This window comes from Siphateles boraxobius, unplaced genomic scaffold, assembly GCF_051911475.1.
Source record: "Siphateles boraxobius isolate OS27281-9 unplaced genomic scaffold, OSU_SipBor_1 22, whole genome shotgun sequence".
Classification (NCBI taxonomy): Eukaryota; Metazoa; Chordata; class Actinopteri; order Cypriniformes; family Leuciscidae; genus Siphateles; species Siphateles boraxobius.
This window is the reverse complement of record NW_027508833.1, coordinates 33262513-33281506: the sequence shown is the minus strand read 5'-3', so window position 1 is coordinate 33281506 and position 18994 is coordinate 33262513. Positions and strand designations below refer to the sequence as shown.

General features: G+C 38.1%; 2 protein-coding genes across 5 annotated transcripts; one reads left to right on the top strand and one right to left on the bottom strand.

Moving 5' to 3' along the window:
• Positions 1 to 130: 130 nt before the first annotated feature.
• Positions 131 to 8571, bottom strand: mis18bp1 (MIS18 binding protein 1). 4 transcript variants are annotated; one of them, XM_077239734.1, is made up of 18 exons: positions 8442 to 8571; positions 6313 to 6976; positions 6128 to 6223; positions 5911 to 6000; positions 5261 to 5538; positions 5075 to 5148; positions 4705 to 4826; positions 4536 to 4626; positions 4333 to 4445; positions 3878 to 4044; positions 3679 to 3754; positions 2546 to 3587; positions 2247 to 2413; positions 1985 to 2124; positions 1702 to 1844; positions 1452 to 1530; positions 1276 to 1353; positions 131 to 686 (listed from the first exon to the last, which is right to left on the bottom strand). In XM_077239734.1, the coding sequence occupies exons 2-18, from the start codon at positions 6905 to 6907 to the stop codon at positions 555 to 557; spliced, it is 3483 nt and encodes a 1160-aa protein (XP_077095849.1). In that variant the 5' UTR covers positions 6908 to 6976; positions 8442 to 8571; the 3' UTR covers positions 131 to 554. The 4 variants fall into 4 exon arrangements, with proteins under 4 accessions (XP_077095849.1, XP_077095851.1, XP_077095847.1 ...); XM_077239736.1 differs by lacking the exon at positions 8442 to 8571 and adding an exon at positions 7370 to 7443 and having other exon boundaries at positions 131 to 683; positions 1302 to 1353; XM_077239732.1 differs by lacking the exon at positions 8442 to 8571 and adding an exon at positions 7370 to 7442.
• Positions 7607 to 12421, top strand: LOC143747182 (uncharacterized). Its single transcript, XM_077239737.1, has 4 exons — positions 7607 to 8924; positions 8993 to 9199; positions 9723 to 9939; positions 10050 to 12421. The coding sequence occupies exons 1-4, from the start codon at positions 8267 to 8269 to the stop codon at positions 10252 to 10254; spliced, it is 1287 nt and encodes a 428-aa protein (XP_077095852.1). The 5' UTR covers positions 7607 to 8266; the 3' UTR covers positions 10255 to 12421.
• The last annotated feature ends 6573 nt before the right edge of the window (positions 12422 to 18994 follow it).

Here is an 18994-nt window from a genome sequence, read left to right as displayed (position 1 = left end):
ATAAAGACAGGAAGGAACAAGATAAAGAAAAAAGACACACAAGGGCAAGGCTGAGACTTCACTGCTAGCCCAGCATTTCTGCCCTTCCCCCACAGAATACTTATGAAAAGTAAAACTTGTGAACAAAAAATAAATTGTAACCGTTTTATTAGTTTATTCATTGTATTCGTTTATATTTATTTACAATACAATACTTTCAAATAAAATCATTTAAAATGTTGCATTTTCAATGAGGAATAATTAGAACTTTTTTCTTTTGCACTTCTTTATACTTTGTTGTTTATCTTCTTTCATTAGAATTTGATTGTATAACATCCAGATGATGAACTCCAAATTAAAAATATACAATCCATTGATAAACTCTGAACTGGCCAAAAACAAAGCACTTTTCTTTAAAATGTATGCTTTGTAAGCTATGAAGAGATAGCAAACATGAGTTTTGGCATCTGCCAAAGCAAAACGCACTTAAAAACATCCGAATGCCAAATAGAAGATAAAATATTGTAAAATAATGTGATTAACAGCACTGAAACTAGCTGATTTAAGATGATTTTTTACAAACAATAATATTGAAACTCAGCAGTATTCCATAAAATAATCATCCTCCTCATCACTGTCATCAGCTCTGGATGGGTTATCCTTATCTGAGAGCATATTCCACACCACAAAGTCATCATCTTCAGCTGCTGAAAACATGGGGGATGAATGAAAAAAAAAAAAACATGAATAAACAACATAGTATAGTTTTCAACTCAATGCTCTGTATCAGACTACGTTCAGATTGCAAGTCTTAAAGCGACGAAACGATAACAACAAAAACCGGTGGTGGAATAAAAATGTCGGATGTATTCATATGGTAGTTTAAACGGTTTGTCCAAAGACTTCGGCTGTGACTACAGCATGAGATGATAGATAGATTTGATTGATAGATAGACCACCACAATGTATGCATACCTACATGTGGCAAGGCTTTCAAAACGGAAGCAAGAAAAATGGAGGTGCATCATCTTGCTCTCCAAATAAGCACCCTATCGAGTCGCGGTGCAAAATTCCTCCGTCACACAAGTTCTGCACGGTGACTCGAAAGGGCGCTTAAATTTGGAGAGTGAGACTACATCATTGCAAAACATCCCATCCATGCAGATAGGTTGGTTATGTTTGGACACACAAATCTTATTTGATCACTCGTAATTAACAGTGAAGACAGTCTGCCTGAAAAGATCTGATTTGAGAAAAAATCTAATTTGCCTGCAGTCTGAACATAGCCATAGTTACCATTATCAAAAAAGTAATGTGCATACCAACACATCTCTTTAGGGTCTTCTTGACTGCTGGAGTTGGTGTAAGTTTGTCCTACACATGAACAATATTGCATCACCATCATTTTGATTAAAAAAAAGGAACACTTATGGGAACAATGTTAAAAACAAGCAGGATTTTAATTTAGTTACCATTGGTGCAGCCTTTTTGCCCCGTTTCTGTCCTTTTTGTTTCTTCTGAAGATGAAAAATGTACTTGTCCATGTTATTTCTAAGATAAACAAAGAATTTAACTGATTTATGCAAAGATGCAAATTAGACATCTGCTATTTGAATATTTCCATTTTCAAATGAGGCAATAAGCCTGATGAGTACACTCAGCATCCGCCCACTAAATACTCCAAAAGCATGAAAAGCTTTGGCAGTCGAGATAAAAACGTACTTATTGATGGATCCCAGCATTCCTGGGCTAATATGCAGACACTGAGGGGTTTTAGCAGTAGTAGAGTTGCTAGAACTCGGTGTCTGAGGGTTCTGGAGCTGACTGAAATCCTCATCATCTCCATTTGCAGCAAATACAGGCAACTACAGAAGACAAAGGTCAAGTTAGATATTTTTACGGTATAAACAAGATATCTGATTTAGGCTTTATCGGGTCTCTGTGTGCAATTTTTATGAAATCTAGTTCAGTGCATGTGGATCTAAATCAACAAACATAAAAGCACCTTGATTTGTTTATTGTGCATTGGTGAGCTGGTAAACACATCATCATGGTCATCTTTAGGCATGTGCTCCAAGAAATGCCTCATCTGCTGTCTCCTTTTAAGAGTTCCAGCTTTAGCAGTTATTACAACAATTTCCTTTCCTGTGATCAAAACATAAGCTCAGGCATTTTCAATTGTATGGATTTGCAAACAAAAAATTCCATAATCTGTAAAAACTGTCATACTCAAAACTCATCAAGCTATACTGTAAAGGATAGGTTACCTGGTTCCTCAGTTGCTGGTTTCTTTGTTGCTTTTTTACTGGGTCTTTTGTTGGTCTTCTGATGGGCATTATACTGTTCCTGACACTCTTCAGCCGAACGAGTTCCAACAACATATGCAACATTTGCCCAGTATCCACTCTTATGCTTGGGTAATGAGTTGACAGCCCTTTCCAAAGAGATACACAGTGAAATCATTTCTAAATTGCATCCAATTAAATTATGTGAATTCGTTAAATCATGGCTAGAAAACATTTTATATCAAAACAATTTTAGGTTGGCTTTCAAGATAAAAGCTTACTCTTGTAGTTTTTGTAGTTCTTCTTCAATCCATTTTCCATCCAATAGCTCATCTTGTTCATTCGTATTGCCTTTTTCTGTTTGTGGCTTTTTGCTTTTAGTGTTTGCTTTTCCCGTTTCAGATTTCTTTGATCTTCTGTTATTTGAAACAGCACGTTGAACACTTTCCTCATCCTCCGAGTACTCAGAATGTATGTTCTCTGAGGAAACCAGGTGTCCATTCATTTTAAGTTCAGAATTACCTTTCCTTTGTCTTGTCCTCTTCAACAATAACATGGACTTTTTGTCGTGTTGTCGTCTCTCTTCATCATCATCTGTTGGAAAATCAATAGATTCTCCTGCCAAAACATCATCTGAATTTCTCAGCGAGACCTTTCTTGGTCTACGTGAACCTTGTTCATTTTGTTCCTTATGACTGGTAGAGTCTTGTGGCACAGAGGTCTCAATCTTATGAGGTTTTGTTAGCTGTTTACAGTCTGTGGACCGTTTTCCTCTTTCCCTTTTTGGAGGGTCTGGAGATGCAAATGAGCTGTTTGAGTCAGTAGAGTATTGGGCTCTGAAGCTTAAGCGAGTGCTTCGGCGCAAGGAACTGTTATCGTGTGGCATGGAGTGAGGTTCATCCTGAATTTGTTTTTGGGAAGGCTTTCTGTTGTGCTTCGTCTTTGAATCACTCTCAATGCCAGTTTCTTGTTCATCAAATGACATTCCTCCATCTCCAAGTGAGAAATTAGCATTCACTGCATCAACTTTTGTGTTCTCTGTCATTTCTGCTCCAGAACCCACAGTGGCGTCCACTCCTTCAAACTGTTGTTTTCTCAGAGAGGCTCTTTGAGGTCGACTAGCTTTTTGTTTCACCACATGACCCGAATTCGAGCTGGGGGCCACAACCAGGGGTCCTTTCTGAGCTCTTGTAGGTTTATTCAGTGAGGTGCTCTCTATTTGATTGCTTTGAGATGGGGCATTCCTTTGGGGCTTGGAATGCTGTTTGATCCTCCTCATTGGCACTGACAGGTCATCTTCACTGCTAGATGTGTTACATTTCCCTTTTGTAAAACAAATAAATGTGAGAATTTGCAATAAAAAAAAGAAAAAGAAAATGCACTTCATAAATACAAGCGTGTTATCAATACACACCTCTTCCCCGAGTTTCAGGCCTGAATGATTGTTCCTCTGTGATTTGTGATGTTGCCAGAGTTACTGGCTTCTTTGGCTGGAAAGAAAAAGAACATATTTAAGAAATGGCCCACTTGCAACATAACAATATATAAAGCCCCTGTGAATGTCACTAGAGATCAAAAGACATTGACACTGCTAAATAAAATGATAAGAGTACCGTGGTCAGCAGTGAGGAAGAATAGTCTTCATGGATAGTGACATTCATGTCAGAGTCCATAACAATCCGTCCTCCTTTCCAGTATTCCAATGGCGGTTTGATGAGTCGGCCACTGCGGGAAACTTTTGCACTGCCTGGCTGAATGCTGTCAGTGGGCGTGATGGGAGCTGAATAACACAAAAAATTGTGTGACCTTTACAAACATATGAGGATGGCGAGGGTTTAAACTAAATTATTTTAATTGGGATTACAAACATTCTTGATCCAGACGCAAATAAAATATAAACGCAGCTAGACTTTAAATGAATCAATTATTGTTTATCGATTCAGTAACAAATGATTCAGATTGATTTCTGAACCCATTTAGCCTGATTCTTCAAAAAGAACAATACGCACTCACATTAGACATCATTATACAGGCCATTCTTTGCTCATATGACATATGATATACTCACAGGTTGTAATGCCTTGAATCTTGGGATGTTTGGATGTTGATTTTTTAGAAGACTGTTGATTTCTTGCTTTGGGAGGTTTTGCACTGCTGTCATCTTTCTGACCTTTCTGTGATCTAAATCAAAATGTGGTAAAATTGTTTAATGAAATGTATGGTCTCTTTTTTGATGATACATAACGTAATAACAGAGTTTAGGCAACATACCCCATATGACCACTCAAAAGCTGATTCAAGTACTCTTTCCACATATTTGGAAACCCAAACAGAAACTTCTTCAAAAACCATGATGGAAATGCTGTAATGGTAAAAACAAAATTTTTAAATTAAGTAAACACAAAGGCAGGCAACCTCATTTAAAAAGCATTTTTCTTACATGAATTGGGATGTTTGGCCATTTTTCCAATGAGCACATAGGTTCTGCCAGATGAGGTCTTGAGCACATTACTCGAGACTCTTTCAACGATTAAACTGCTGTGCCAAGGTATCATAGTGTCTCTGTATTTATCAAACAAAACCACATTAGAGCTACATGATATCTGAAATCATTCAGCTAATCTTTGCAATGGGTTTGTAAAGAAAACACTTTTGTGTATTAATTAAAAGAATAATGCTGTAATATAATACAATTTACATTTATGTATAATGTAGCAGACAGACAATATGACAAGTCATCAAGATTTACCCAAGGCACAATCAAACAAAACGAATAAGGAAAAAAACTAAGTAAAAAGCAAGTATCTTACACACGAATACCATCAACCACAAGGTCTTTGTTGAGCAGTTTCAAAACCCATTCTCTTAAATGAATCCCCCTCACCTAAAAGACAAGTACAATGTCACCATTACACAATATCAAACTTTTTTTTGTATTTAATTTTGTCAATGATCTTAAAAACCACTTAGAAACCATGATAATTTCCTTAACTTACATTGGTTCCTTCATCTAGCGCTATGGCCGCTTGTCTAGCTTGTTGTTTTGACTGAAACACAGACGCTTGCTTTCGTGGGATCAAGACGCGAGGAGAAAGCTGCAGGAGAGGATCTTCCAGAAGATTATGAGAGGGCTGAGGGGGTCCAGGGACAATTTCTCTGCACTCCGACTGATCAAACGGACCAGATTCAGAACTACTGGACGTGTCATTTTGGAGGTCTTCCTCATTGTCTTTTTCTACACACATGCTCTTCTCACAAAATACAACACAACCACCTGCAATCAAATTTCAGAACAAATCTATTATGATCAGTGTCATATTGCTCTTTGCATGAGTTACTTTTGCATTCTTAATCAGATTACAGTAGGTCTATGTCTATAACCCAATGTTCAGTAAAAATCTGAATCAGATCTATTATCAAGTAGGTTTACACACACAAGGAATTTGTCCTGGTGAAAGGAGATGCTTCCAGTGCGCAAAAAATAACAACAAAAAATAAAGATTAATAAATACACTCACAACTGGTCATCATAAACAAAGCTTTATATCAGTTTATGTTTATGAAAAAGGAGATTCATATCAAGACATACATCATACTAAACTACTGTAGTTTTATGAATAATGCAGGATAAAATGAAACATAATACCTCTATTTCCACTTAGATAATTGATGGGTTTCTGCTGAAGCTGGGCTAATGTCTCATCAGGAACCACCTTGTCCAACAGCACACAAGGCTCTTGATTAAACAAACAAAACAGATTTTATAAATTAATTGAGTGCCAGTGAATACAACTGTGCTGAAATGTCAGAGAACAATTGCAAAACGCCATTTTTTTTAAATAATAATTTAAAAAAAATCATACTTATGTTTCTGTTAAGATTCTCTGGCATTTGCTTTAGCCTTGCTTTCATCTCTGAGAACATCTCCCCAGGCATATTCTCCAGTAAAACATATGGCTCTAGACACACAAATAATAAAAAGAAAAGTGAAATTAAAATAATTCAATTATATGTACTACATCTGAAAAAAAAAGAAGAGAAAACTAACCAATAAATGACCGTGACTCAGTATTAAAAGTTTCGTTTTTTTTCCCAGGAACTTTATGAACATTGATGGAATGACTTTCCTGTGGCAAGTCCATTTCTCCAGTCTGTGCATCTCCTCTTGGCGACTGTGGAGGTGAGAGGGCTAACACATATGTCTCCTGGTTGGCGTTACTCTTTTGTGAGTACTGGATCAAAGGGTTCGAAGGCATATCACCACAGATCTCCTGGTTTCTTACATGATTAGAAGCTGCCCCATGCCCAGCAGAATTCTGTCTCTGAACTTTTGCCTTCATTCTCGCAAAAATCTTTGCTGGCGTCTCAGTGCACCCCTTCAGCATCAGGTTAGGTTTGTCTTGAGGGGTTACAACCTCTGCCGTGGCATTGATACTGCTGAGCTCGCAGGGGATATTTGGGCTGTTTTCTTCAGCACTCTGTGCAGTGGAGTTCATCACCAACACGCATCTGTCTGAATTCTTTCTCCCTGACCCAGCAGTCCAATTGTGAGCTGTTTTAGGTATGGTTTTGACAGGTGTGATCATGTCACCAGGCTTAGGGACTTCAGGAGGTATGAAATAGTCTTGCAGTTGATGATACATTGTTGAGTAAGAGGAAAGATATTCTAACTGTTTACAGACCCGTTGTGGACCATGTTTTCAGCAAAAATCCTATAAGATGCAAAGAAAATTAGCAACAACAAAAAAAGAGAAATCCAGTGTCTATCAAATTGCACCCTTCCATGAAGAATTAGTCACATATTTGTAATACGACATGCAACATCAGTTATAAAATAACATTAAAAATGAATAAACATCTTAATGGAATTATGCTATAAACACTTCTCTAAACCCAACGATTTCAAAGCTTGCTTCTGGCTGTAAAATACTAAAGCTATAACGAATAAAAACGTGCACACTTAACGTTATCCGTTGACAAAATATGCAAAAAGATCGATTACATGTCAGTGAGCGAAATAAATATCTAACTTAATATATAGTTGAGTGAATCATATTATGGCCTCCCTTTACAAGTTACAACAACAACAACAACAAAAAACTCACCATAAAAACTCGTTTGAATTTTCCCGGATAAGCGCGGCTAACGTCTCACGTCGCGCAAGCACTGCGTCACTTCCGTCAACGCTGCTAGCCAGTGAGTGATTCATTTAAGCGACTCGGTTCTTTCAAAGAGTTAAGGCTTGTTCGACTTGAACCGGCGCTGCACAGACCGATCGGTTGATGACATCAAAGTACCGCGAGAGCGATTCAAAAGCATAAGGAGCCGTCTGCTCTCTAATCGCTCTCGCGGTACTTTGATGTCATCAACCGATCGGTTTGTGCAGCGCCGGTTCAAGTCGAACAAGCCTTTAGTTTAAAAAATGGGTCAAAAAGAGTTATGTGATTCTTTTACCTCAAAACGCAAGGCATTGCGTCTTGCTGTTCATCAAATCTATGGCTGTTCATTACGTTTTCAGATTAGGATTGATTAATTATGGCGTTTACCAGTTAAATTTGAACCACCCGGCTTATAGAAAAAAATAATTGAACCTACATAAGGTGCATTAAAATGGGTTGCTTTTTATTTAAAGACTGTAATGTAACAAAGTCTAATAGTGAGTGTAATGCCAAAAAGGCTTACGATGTAAGACATATGTTGTCACATTATACACTTTTTTAATTTATTTTAACCAATATTTTCCTAATACGGACATGGTAATCTGATGCAGTAAAAACAAGTTTTAACACTTTTTATCTTATTGCGGATATAGCAGGTGTTACTTCCGGAGTCGTGAACGAATTGTTCAGACTGGTTTGTGAACCGGTTCAATTGATCAATCGAAAAGATCCGACTCAAAAGAACTACAAATTATGCAACACGTGTCGGAGTGAATACAAAATGATTAGTGTATAAGAATGGAAATTTAGGAAATACACGTGAGAATAACGTTAAAGGAGACGATGTCCCCTTTTCAACTAACGGATGAGATCTGGATCCACGTTTTTGGATTTCTCTCTTTTCGTGATAAATTGAGTGTTCGTTTAAGCTGCGAGTGCTTTAAAAGACTGATCGACCATTGGACCTTATGGAAAGACAGCGTTGTTGTCCTCCAAAAGGTCGAACTCTACGACTCACATTTTTGGAAAACTCTGCGCCAAAGAAAAACCAAGTCTATTGTTGTTCAGAAGGCAAATGCAAAAGGATTGCGGCATATTGTGAATGCACTTCCGTGGATCAGGTCGGTGACTCTGGCTCAATGCAGTGATGGCAAAGCTCTAACAGAGTTGGGTGCTTTAAAACATCTCGAGAAGCTTGTCATCCGTCAATGTTCCTGTCGGAGTCTAACCAGCTCACTTTTATCTTTGAGACAACTGACTCATCTCTGCTTGTGCGAGGTCCAGAACGCTTCAGTATCGGAGATAAGTGCTGCTACTTCGCAGCTTGCCCAGCTTACCTCACTACACTACCATGAAGATAAAAATCCTATCTTTAAACCTGTCCTTCGTAGCATGTTGAGGCGTCTGCCCAAATTGAAACACCTTTCCTTGAGATTGGGACCAAAGTATGGGATTCTTCCGGATGATTATTTTTGTCCAACTAAAGCATGTGGGCGCCCTGGTATGTATGCTTCATAAAGAAAACAACATGAAGGAAAGAGTATATTTTCACACTTGTCTTTCACACAGGAGTTAGTACGGATTCAGAGTTCGGGCTGAGTAGTCTGGAGCTGCTGAACTGTTATGATCCCTGCCTCTCTCCTGTTGCCTTTGACGCCCTGTCCTCCCTTACTAAACTGACGGTGCACTATAGACAATGGTGTAATGATCCAACCCTTTGCCGTCTCACAAAATGGTTGCAAGGGCTCCGTGTACTCTCAGAACTCAACATTTCTTGTAAGTATGAAATGATGCATAAACAGGGGGTATATTACTTTAGTCTTTACCTCGCAGATACGATAGAAAACGGGCTTCAACCGGAAGTTACAAATAAGATTCTTGTAAAATAATGTAACGATTAAAATGCAAGCAGAAACTTGCAGCATATTGCTTGCTTGACAGAAAACTACAAAGTTAATACAGACAAGTTTTAATTTTCATTGGCACCCATAGGTTCATGAACAAAATATAACAATAATGATTGCTATTATTATTAGTAGTAGTAGTAATACATGTATTATTTTATTTGTTATTTGTTACAATATATCTTACAACTAATAATTATTACATTTTTATTATTATTTTATATTGATTTTAACCTATTGACAGCCCTAGTTTGTATTTCAGAAAATGTGGATCATTAAACAAGTATGTTAGGGAAGAACACAAAAGTAACAATTCAGCATTTGATCTTGATTTTGCATTTTGATTATACAATAAAATCCCTGTACATTTTTGCTCTTTCTTTTGTATTTCCTAGTAGGATACCCGCTCGGATTCTATGCTAAATCAATACCCAGGACCGTGCGGCATTTGTCTCTAATGGGAGTGAGGGCAGATTTGAAGGCAGTCAGGATCATGGCAGAGCAGGTGCCAGATCTCCTTCACCTCCACTTGGACTTGTGTTGTCACGACATCTGTAATATAATCAAAGAAATTCCTCAGATGTTCCCAAATCTGCAGATCCTAAAAGTGAGGTGAGAGTTCTTAGTCATGAACTATATAATGTCAGAATAAGTAAACATGCTGCTTTTTGTTCATATCTGATCCGGTTTAACTTTCATTCTAAATAACTTCTCTCTTTCAGACACCAAAATGTTCCAGCACCAGTGTTTCTTCAGCTTCAGCATCTGCCTCAACTTCAGCAGTTAGTGATTTTGGATGCACCCCAAGGTCCAAGTCCTACTATCCAAGATCTGAAACGTAAACTTTATGACCAAACAAACAATAAAATCCATGTGCTTCATTCCAATTCAAAGGACCAAACCACTTGTTCTTGTGGTATTAATTGATGCACTTCATTGTTTCTTATGTGCAACTTGTGTATATGATGCATTTGATGATTTCAGAAATATATAGAGACTCATGCCTTTCACACAGTTGTTTTCTTAATATAGAGCAACATGTATGTGAAAGATGGAAAATGGACATAAATTGTAAATAGTGATTAGTGGACATTTTTTACATTTGTTACATTGTCTATGATATTGTATGCCATCAGTATTCACTTGATTCTTTACAAAGAGGAATATATTTAGAAAATAGTATAATCTCTCATAGTCTTTGTAAATGTCACCAATAAAGTAATGAAAGAAAATAAAGACTACAGTAAGTCTTGTTTCAATCCTTAACATCCAAACCCCTCCACTAGGTGGCAATCCATTCATATTTGAGTTTTAAAAAAAAGATATGTACTCCATTTTCCCTCTTCATGTATCCTTCCAGTTAAAACAGAAAGTATATAACAAATATGTGCAAGTTTTTTTGTTTTGTTTTTTGATATACCAAGATATACCTAGTATATATACCAGATATTTTCATTTTAGAACTACACAAGTTTAATATTTAAGTATTTATACATTTATGAAGGCTATTAACAAACTGCCTCAAATACATTTAAAATGAAAGCTTTTATGTATTAGGAGCCAGGCACTGAAGTTGGCGTTCCTACTATTATTATTATTATTCTTTTTCCGTTTCTTCTTCTGCTCTGGAAGTCTTTGGCTACCCATAGAACTGCTTTCAGGAAAGTTATGAAATTTGGTTCACAGATAGAGGACAGTCTGAGCTGTCACCATAGCAAATTTGGAGTCTCTAACTCAATCCCTCTAGCGCCACCAACTGTCCAAAGTTGCACTCACGTTTATGCTAATAACTTTTGAACCATAAGGGATAGAATGACTTCAATAATTTGGTATTTCCCTCTGATTCTGTGGCTCAAGACGAATCATTGACCTGAGGCTTCCTGCACAGTTTCGGTGCAGTGCCACCCAAAGGGGGTAATCCATCAGCCGGAAGTTGAAGACTCGCGGGAGCCGCCATTGTAGCAGAACTTCACCTGCTGTTAGCATTCCATTGACTCCCATTCATTTGGCGTCACTTTGACAGCGAATAACTTTACATCTGAGGCGTCCAAAGACTTAATTTGTCCATTATTTATTTCTAAATAAACACGAAAATGTATCAAAGGCTCCATTACTTTGTATCTTACGTTATGCCCCCCTAGAAGCCGTTTTTGTTAAAAACAGGCTAACGATTGCGTCATAACCACTTGACTTTATGTCGCACAATAGAGACATTACCGTATAGACAGGAGGAGAAGCTCGCAGGTAATCGGGGGGACATTCCGTCAAGGGAGAAGCCCATAGATAATGAGTCCATAAAAGCAACGGGACAAAATATTTCAACAACGTTTTTGGGGAATTGGAAATAATTCGGTATGTGGCAAGTGAATACATATGAAGTGATTAACGTTAGCAATTTTTACGCACAGCTACTAGAAGATTTACGTCTGTCAGACAGGTTGCTCCCAAGCGGCAACCTCCCCGTCTCTCTCTTGAAACCAACACGGAAGTGAATTAAACTGCAATTCATCGACTGACCGCTTGAGGCAGGCTGCAAAAGTGAGTCAAATCTGTATCTCCCCCATGTTAAAATCCCCAACTTTACAGCAGAACAAAATAGGTTTACAGCCTGGAGCAAAAAGTGTTTTTGGTCTATATAGCTAATTTTGCCCTTCATGACAACTGTGAGGGGGGTGATTTTTTTTACACCTCATCCGTTTAAATTATATTAAGCCTTAAAGTTCTGCATAATTAAGGGCGTGGCCACTTGCGTGACTGGTGGATTGAGGCTGCTATAACTGCTAGCCGACGTTTGTCTCTGTTAACGTCACCCTCAGCTGCTGTACTTGCCATCTCTGCAGTGTTTGTGCTTTTTTCGGGATTATTGCATACAATTTAATACACGCATTATACCTTTGCCCACGCCGTTGGATTCCGTCGGTGTCGAGTATGGAGAGAACAACCAGCGTTGTATTTCCAGTTGTTTTCCTCGCATGCACTAATGGATGTCTGACAATTTCGTTGCTTTTTGGAGTATACTGTACAGGCTACACTCGTTATGCGGTACCGTTGCTCTCAAACTTTTAAGTGTTAAATAAAAAGTACCGTGAGAAAATCCTGCAGGTGTCAGTGCTTTCTCTCCGTCCATGCAATAGATACACACCCTTGAATGAGCGCGGATTTCTAGTGCATTTACTTGAACTTCTGAGGTAATATTTTTGGTTTAACCCATTTGAGAAATTGAGAAGCGGCCAAAATCAGATTTTAAAATCAACTGAACTGAATAAAGCTCTTGATGAACTTGACGTGCGATGCCGCACTGACTGACATGTATGCGCATGAATCACTGTCACACGCACAAGCTCAGAGCAATATTGTAAGTTACTGCATGATAATACATTTTTAACTAGCAGAATAATAATGCATCCCGATACACATAGTCTCACTTTTAGTTACGTCTTTTAATTATTATAGTATTTTGAAGGGCAAAAACATGATCTTTAACTATTGGCTTTACTTCTACATTCAGCTGTCACTTTAGCACGAGGCCAGTAGCATAGCATTAGTACCTCAGCTCCACCCACGCTCCGCCTCTTTGCCCATTTTCTTTTATCCGGGAGTGACGAGAGCTGACGCGATGCCAAGATGGCGACGGTTGGCCCCGCCTACTTTAGGCTTCAAAAGCACTCTTCAGAAACCTACGGGTGACGTCACGGACACTACGTCCATATTTTTTTACAGTCTATGGTTGCTCCATAGACATCATATAGATAGACGCCCTATCGACCGCTACTGTCTATTGGCGCAGACGAGCCGTGGGGCCGCCATCTTAAACCGGTCACCAGCTCCGCTCAGTGTAATCTGTTTGGCAGGTGCAATGAGCTGCCAGCGTATTTAATTAATCATATCTCACTGAATACCGAACTGATTTTCACGCGGGTTTTTTTGCTGCAAAGGTCATACACGTAGCTACGATACAGGACACATTGAATATTTTACTCACAAAATACAACCAATAGTACGGTAATGTTAAATGTTAAATCTTACTTGTGAAAAGTAATCCCCGAGTGATGGTCCGCCGATTTGAGCAGGAATATGCTGCACAGTGCTCTGGCATCGACTGCTGCTATGCAACGCAAATAGGAGTAGGCCTATGACCGGTTTAAGATGGCGGCCACATTTCTTGCGCCACTGCGGCCAATAGGGCATCTAGTCTCTATATGATGTCTATGGGTTGCTCACGTCATCAAGCTTAGTTTGAGTCGGTTTGAGTCTGCGCGTCAGGGAAGTGCTAAAAAATCGCTAAAAATGGGCTTCAACTGTCTCAACTGAGTTCCAATGAGATGGCTCTGTCCACTTCTTATACTGTCTATGGTGCCACCTAGACTACTGGTAATTAATTGTTTTTGCTTGTAAAATAACTTCTGAACGGTTTGGCCAAAAATTACAAAACTATCTCTTTTGATTTGAACGATACCCGAACGATGATGCCCATTTTGAATTTTGGCAAACATTTAATATTTTACGAACGCATTGGCGTATCATTTGGGGCAGCGCAACCTTGTGGTCAAAAGTTATAATGAAATTTCCAAAAAATGCTAATATCTTTTGAATAAATTAGCCTATTGTAATAAATGTGGTCTTAATAGATTCATTGGGTCATGCCGAGAACATAGATACCGATTTTGCCATATTTGGCCAAACTTCCTGCCCGCCATTTGTATTTTGTTTCAAAACGTACTTTTTTTAAACTCCTGTCCAATTTCATTAAATTTTAGTCAGATCATCTTCTTTTGTGCCGACAAAAGTTAAGGATTTCGAGTCAATAGACAAAACCATTTTCGTATACCACATCAACAAAGTTGAGGCATGATGTCAAAAACGATTCTGAGGCTGTATCTCTGCAATGCTTTGCTTTGGCACATTACACCAAACTTTGTATGTATCATTGTCACCTTAAGGCCAATTTATACTTCTGCGTCGAGTGTACGTCGTAGGCGACGCTGTCGTGAGCATTTATACTTCTGCGTTATGTCTGTGTTGCTCTGCAGTTACAGCGCCGAAACTCTAGTTGGCGGGGGAGGGTTTTAATGTTCCACTGCGTTTAGATTCCTCGCGGCTGTTTTGTGTTTAGACTACTACAAGCAATGGCGACTAAAAGAGAGTGGATCATGTTGGAGTTTATCGCTCGGTCACTTGTTCCATTTCCATGTTTCTTCACTGAATTTTCACTGAACTTCTGAATTTAAAAATGGCGGGCGGTGCAGAAGAACACGCCGGAAATGCGTAGGAGGAAACGCGATGCTACCAAGCCGACCAATCACAGATCTTGCGGTCCGCATCGTCGCGACGTGTAGTTACATTTTTGCGGAGGTGTACGTCAGGGTACGGCGTATGGTACACGTCTGTGCATATGCTACGCCATACCTACTGCGCGCACCTGACGCAGAAGTATAAATTGGCCTTAAAGGCTGATTTATACTTCTGCGTCAGACCTACGCCGGAGCCCCTACGATATACACTACGCGTTGGTTTTCATTTTATACTTCTGCGTCGTTGTCCGCATTGACGCGCAATTACACATGCAGAGGGAACATGTGAAACCCGAGGAAGGGGTTCTAGCTGACCAATCACAGCGCTTGCGTCCGCGTAGAATTGACGCGTTGTTACATTTTTGGAGAGGTGCACGTCAGGGTACGCCGAAGGGTACGCACAGCTTACGGCGTAAGTTCGACGCAGAAGTATAAATTGGGCTTTACTCTGACCACACCATATAAGATTCGTAACAGTGCCATCTATTGGTTGAAAGTGATATACCATTATTTGTTTTTTTAGGCATTTTGCCTAAAATAATCTTAATAGCCTTTTAATTGCTCACCACCCCTCCCCCACCCCCCACCTCAACAATGGTTTTATAGGGGCACCGTAAGAATCATTCATAAAACGCATCAAACTTTAGTTTACAAAGACGTGAAACTCACTGAGTGGTCTGGGGTGTTCACTGATATGCTCACGCAAAAATCGCAGCAAAAGATGCTTTCCAACAGGTTTTATCATAGTTTTTGTCCTGACTTAAGTCAATGGAGTTGGACAAAAACTACGATACCGTTCTATTTCATCAGAAATTATCTTAAAACAGGGCTTTAAGTGTAAAATACCGAACTTGCCCTTTAAGGATTTTATGATATGAAAAATTAATTTTAAAGGCTTTCTATCAGGATTTAATAATCAAGGCCCACTCAAACTGATGAGGCATTTGTATAATTTAGAAGCAATTGTGCTAGCGATTAGCTGCAGTAAAGCTGATCCATCATTGCATATATAGTACTGAAGGGTGAATGTTTGGATGTTTTAATCCCACTCAAGGTTATACAGTTGTAAGAGCTTCCCAGAAGTTTTATGGTGTATTGAAGCTGTGAGAAATCTTCCATTAGCCGAGGATGGAGCATTCATCAAATGAGAGACGACAAGGACAACATATCATTCCACGTTATATCCCACTGAGGGAGAAATAATGTGCTCATAAGTAACAGTGGAGACTGAGTGAAAACACTTCTGGAGTAACTTGCATTGCTGCCTGACTTAAACAGTGTCCATTGAGAAGCCTGCAATGCTTCAACATCCAGTTCTATCTGCAATTAGAAAAGTGTTGTAGTAGCTTAGCATGCGTTTGATGTGAAAGTTCCAGCTCAGTCTCCTTAAAATATTTCACATACATTTTTTTGGTTTCATTTAAGGCTGTGTAAATATTCTACACTTATGCATGTTCTACACTTATGCAAGCTAAGACCAAAAATACCTAGTTTTACCCCTGATGAGTCTGCTATTGCAATTACGAATTAGTGTTGCATGGTTTTCTTTGAACATTGTATTGCCTCTAAATTAACAAAAATCCTCTTGTGTTTTATTTCTTTTCCAGATACAAGTATTATACTGTCAGAGTTCACTCAGTCATTCACTCAGTGAATTCACTCACTCAGAGTTCACTTAGTCATTATAAATTAGGCTATCGTGACAGAATTTCACTCGGTTCATTCATATAGCATTTGATTCGAAAATGGGGCAAAATTTTCTATTAAAGCATCTTTTGAATTTTCCTTGAAAGTGTTTTGAGCCATAATACGAGCTTGGAACGCTCTGCAGCTTTTGACTTTTGTGCTCTGGATGGGAATTTCGGATTTCTTTTAAATTTATGATATGACCCTAAATTATCTGAATGGCAGGTCTGCTGGAGCTGAATTAGAGGTAGCTCGTATGAAGCAATAAAACGCCAGCCCTATTAGTTTTGATTGAGATGAAATTGGCAATGGAGAAACGATACAATAATGGCTACGGAGGGTGGCATGCACCTCCCCACATGATCACACATAATCAATGCCATTTAGTGGATGGTATCATCTTGTTGGTTTCTTTCATTACAGTCTATGGAGGGATTTTGCATTCTCTTCCACACACAATCATTTCTCATTTTGAGTATGTGAATGGCGAAGCCCCCACTCTACTGTGAGTAAACGACTTCTCCATTCTTATCAGAAAGCAATTTGCTCGTGTGAGACAGTAAAGTCCAAGCTCTCCATCATTATGAAATAGCTGTCCATGCCGTCTGATCTACGAGAAAGACGATGCCTTATGAACAGACTGACTATATGGGAGATAGCTTGCCAGCTCATCCGGATGCAAACGCTGTATCATGCCGGGACAATGAAACCTGTGTCACAACTAAAGGGAGCTATATGGGAAACTGGCGAAAATAACGTCTGTGCAGGAAGATGCCATTCTATGTAATATATATATATACATACACACATATATGTAGGCTAATACACAAAGTGGTTTTATGTAGCCTAATAAAAAATGTTTTATAATTTAAGGCCTATATTTTACCAAAAATCAAAACAGGTTCTATTGTGACAACTTATCCAAACCTGTTCAATTATGTTTGAGTTATGTTCATGTGTGTTTTTTTTAAAGAAACCCATAGGCTTTGAGAAATATCATGTGTGACCTCTTTCCCTGGATATAAATAGAGGTCTTCAGAAACAACAGGATTCCATTATTTTGTCAGCTAAATCACTTTGCCCTAAAAGTAAGCCTTGGAAGTTAGTAAGTTAGATCAATATTAATGAAAAGTTCACGGTTCTCTGATGTCGGTTAATGGTCACATGACAGGTAAACGATTTTTAACAAATATTTTTTAGTAAATGTTTATTATTATTATTTATTGATTGTATTGATTATTTATTAATTATGATTGAATTACTTAATAGCTTTTCGGTAAACTCACAAACCCCTGCAGTTCCTTCACAAACCCCAGTCTGGGAAATGCTGACCTAATGTAAAATTGAATGCACTTCATGTTGTTGATAACAAAGAATTGAATATATTTTCTTTGTATTCATATTTCTATAATAATATGGTACAATATTATCCTATTCAAATCAATGTAATAAATGAGTCAGGTCAAAGTAATCTAAAAAAATAATCAAAAAGTAGTCAGAATGCATTACTTAAAATGATTAATCTAGATTACATTACTAACTACAATTTTTGTCATGTAATTTGGAATCAGTAACTGACTACAATTTGTAAGTAGGCCTCATCTACCCAGCACTGCCCACAACTTAATATTAGATTTCAGGCATTATATTAAGTATATTTCCAAAATTATGTTCCTAAAACATTCTAATAAAAAGAATCCTACATTTTTAATATGTTCATACCCCATTAGATATATAGGCAGAGAACAAAAGAGAATGATGAAGTGGCTGAGCAAAATAATGAAAGAGAGAGATGGTCAAACATGTGGACGAGTGCCATAAGAACATTTCTATTTCATAAGCTGCTCAAAGTGCTGATGTAAAAAGAATGAATAAATTATTCCATTCTTTGAACTAGAGTTTGAACAGTGTGTTCCATACGGAGTTGTCGGAAAATAGACCTAATGATGACTTTTTCATAAATAAAATGATTTGCTTCTAGACAAATACTTTAAATGATATTTGGTAGTGGATGAAAACATACATTATTGATACTTAATCTGAAAAAGATCAAATGGTAGGTTTTTATGGGGCGTCGATTACATTGTTATTTAAATGAGAGAGATAATAGCATTTATAAATCAAGAGTTGGGAAACATAAATATCTTTTTTTTAAAAATCTGTTTGTGTTAGATCAGCTGGATCGAAGAGACACTAAATATGAGTAAAATTACACAAACCAACATGTAGGAGAAAGAATAGTGATAAGGTGCTGGATCCTAGATTTCCCACAGTTAGTTTAAGTAATCATACCCGCGGGTTATGCTCTCTTTAAAACCCAGCCGGGTTATGAAACCCTGTTATGCTCTAAACTGCCTTGCCAAAAATGAACAGCATGGAATGATGCAGTGCATGAAGAAGGGAACCAATAAGCAGCGCTTACAGCATTAAATATTAATGCATTTTGTAGTTGCATAAACTTCTAAAAGTTTAAGTTCCAAAAGAAAGATAAAAAAAAAAAACAGTGGCTGCAGATTACTTAACCAGGGTAAAAAAATTATTTGTTATTACTGTTGCACATTTCAGGAGAGTTAAGGGTGGACTTTACGTGGCGACATTTCCCCACATAGTCAAACAATTATTCAAACATAATGAGTACATGTGGCGATAAACATCCAATCAGTGTCACTTATCTCATAAATATGCATAAT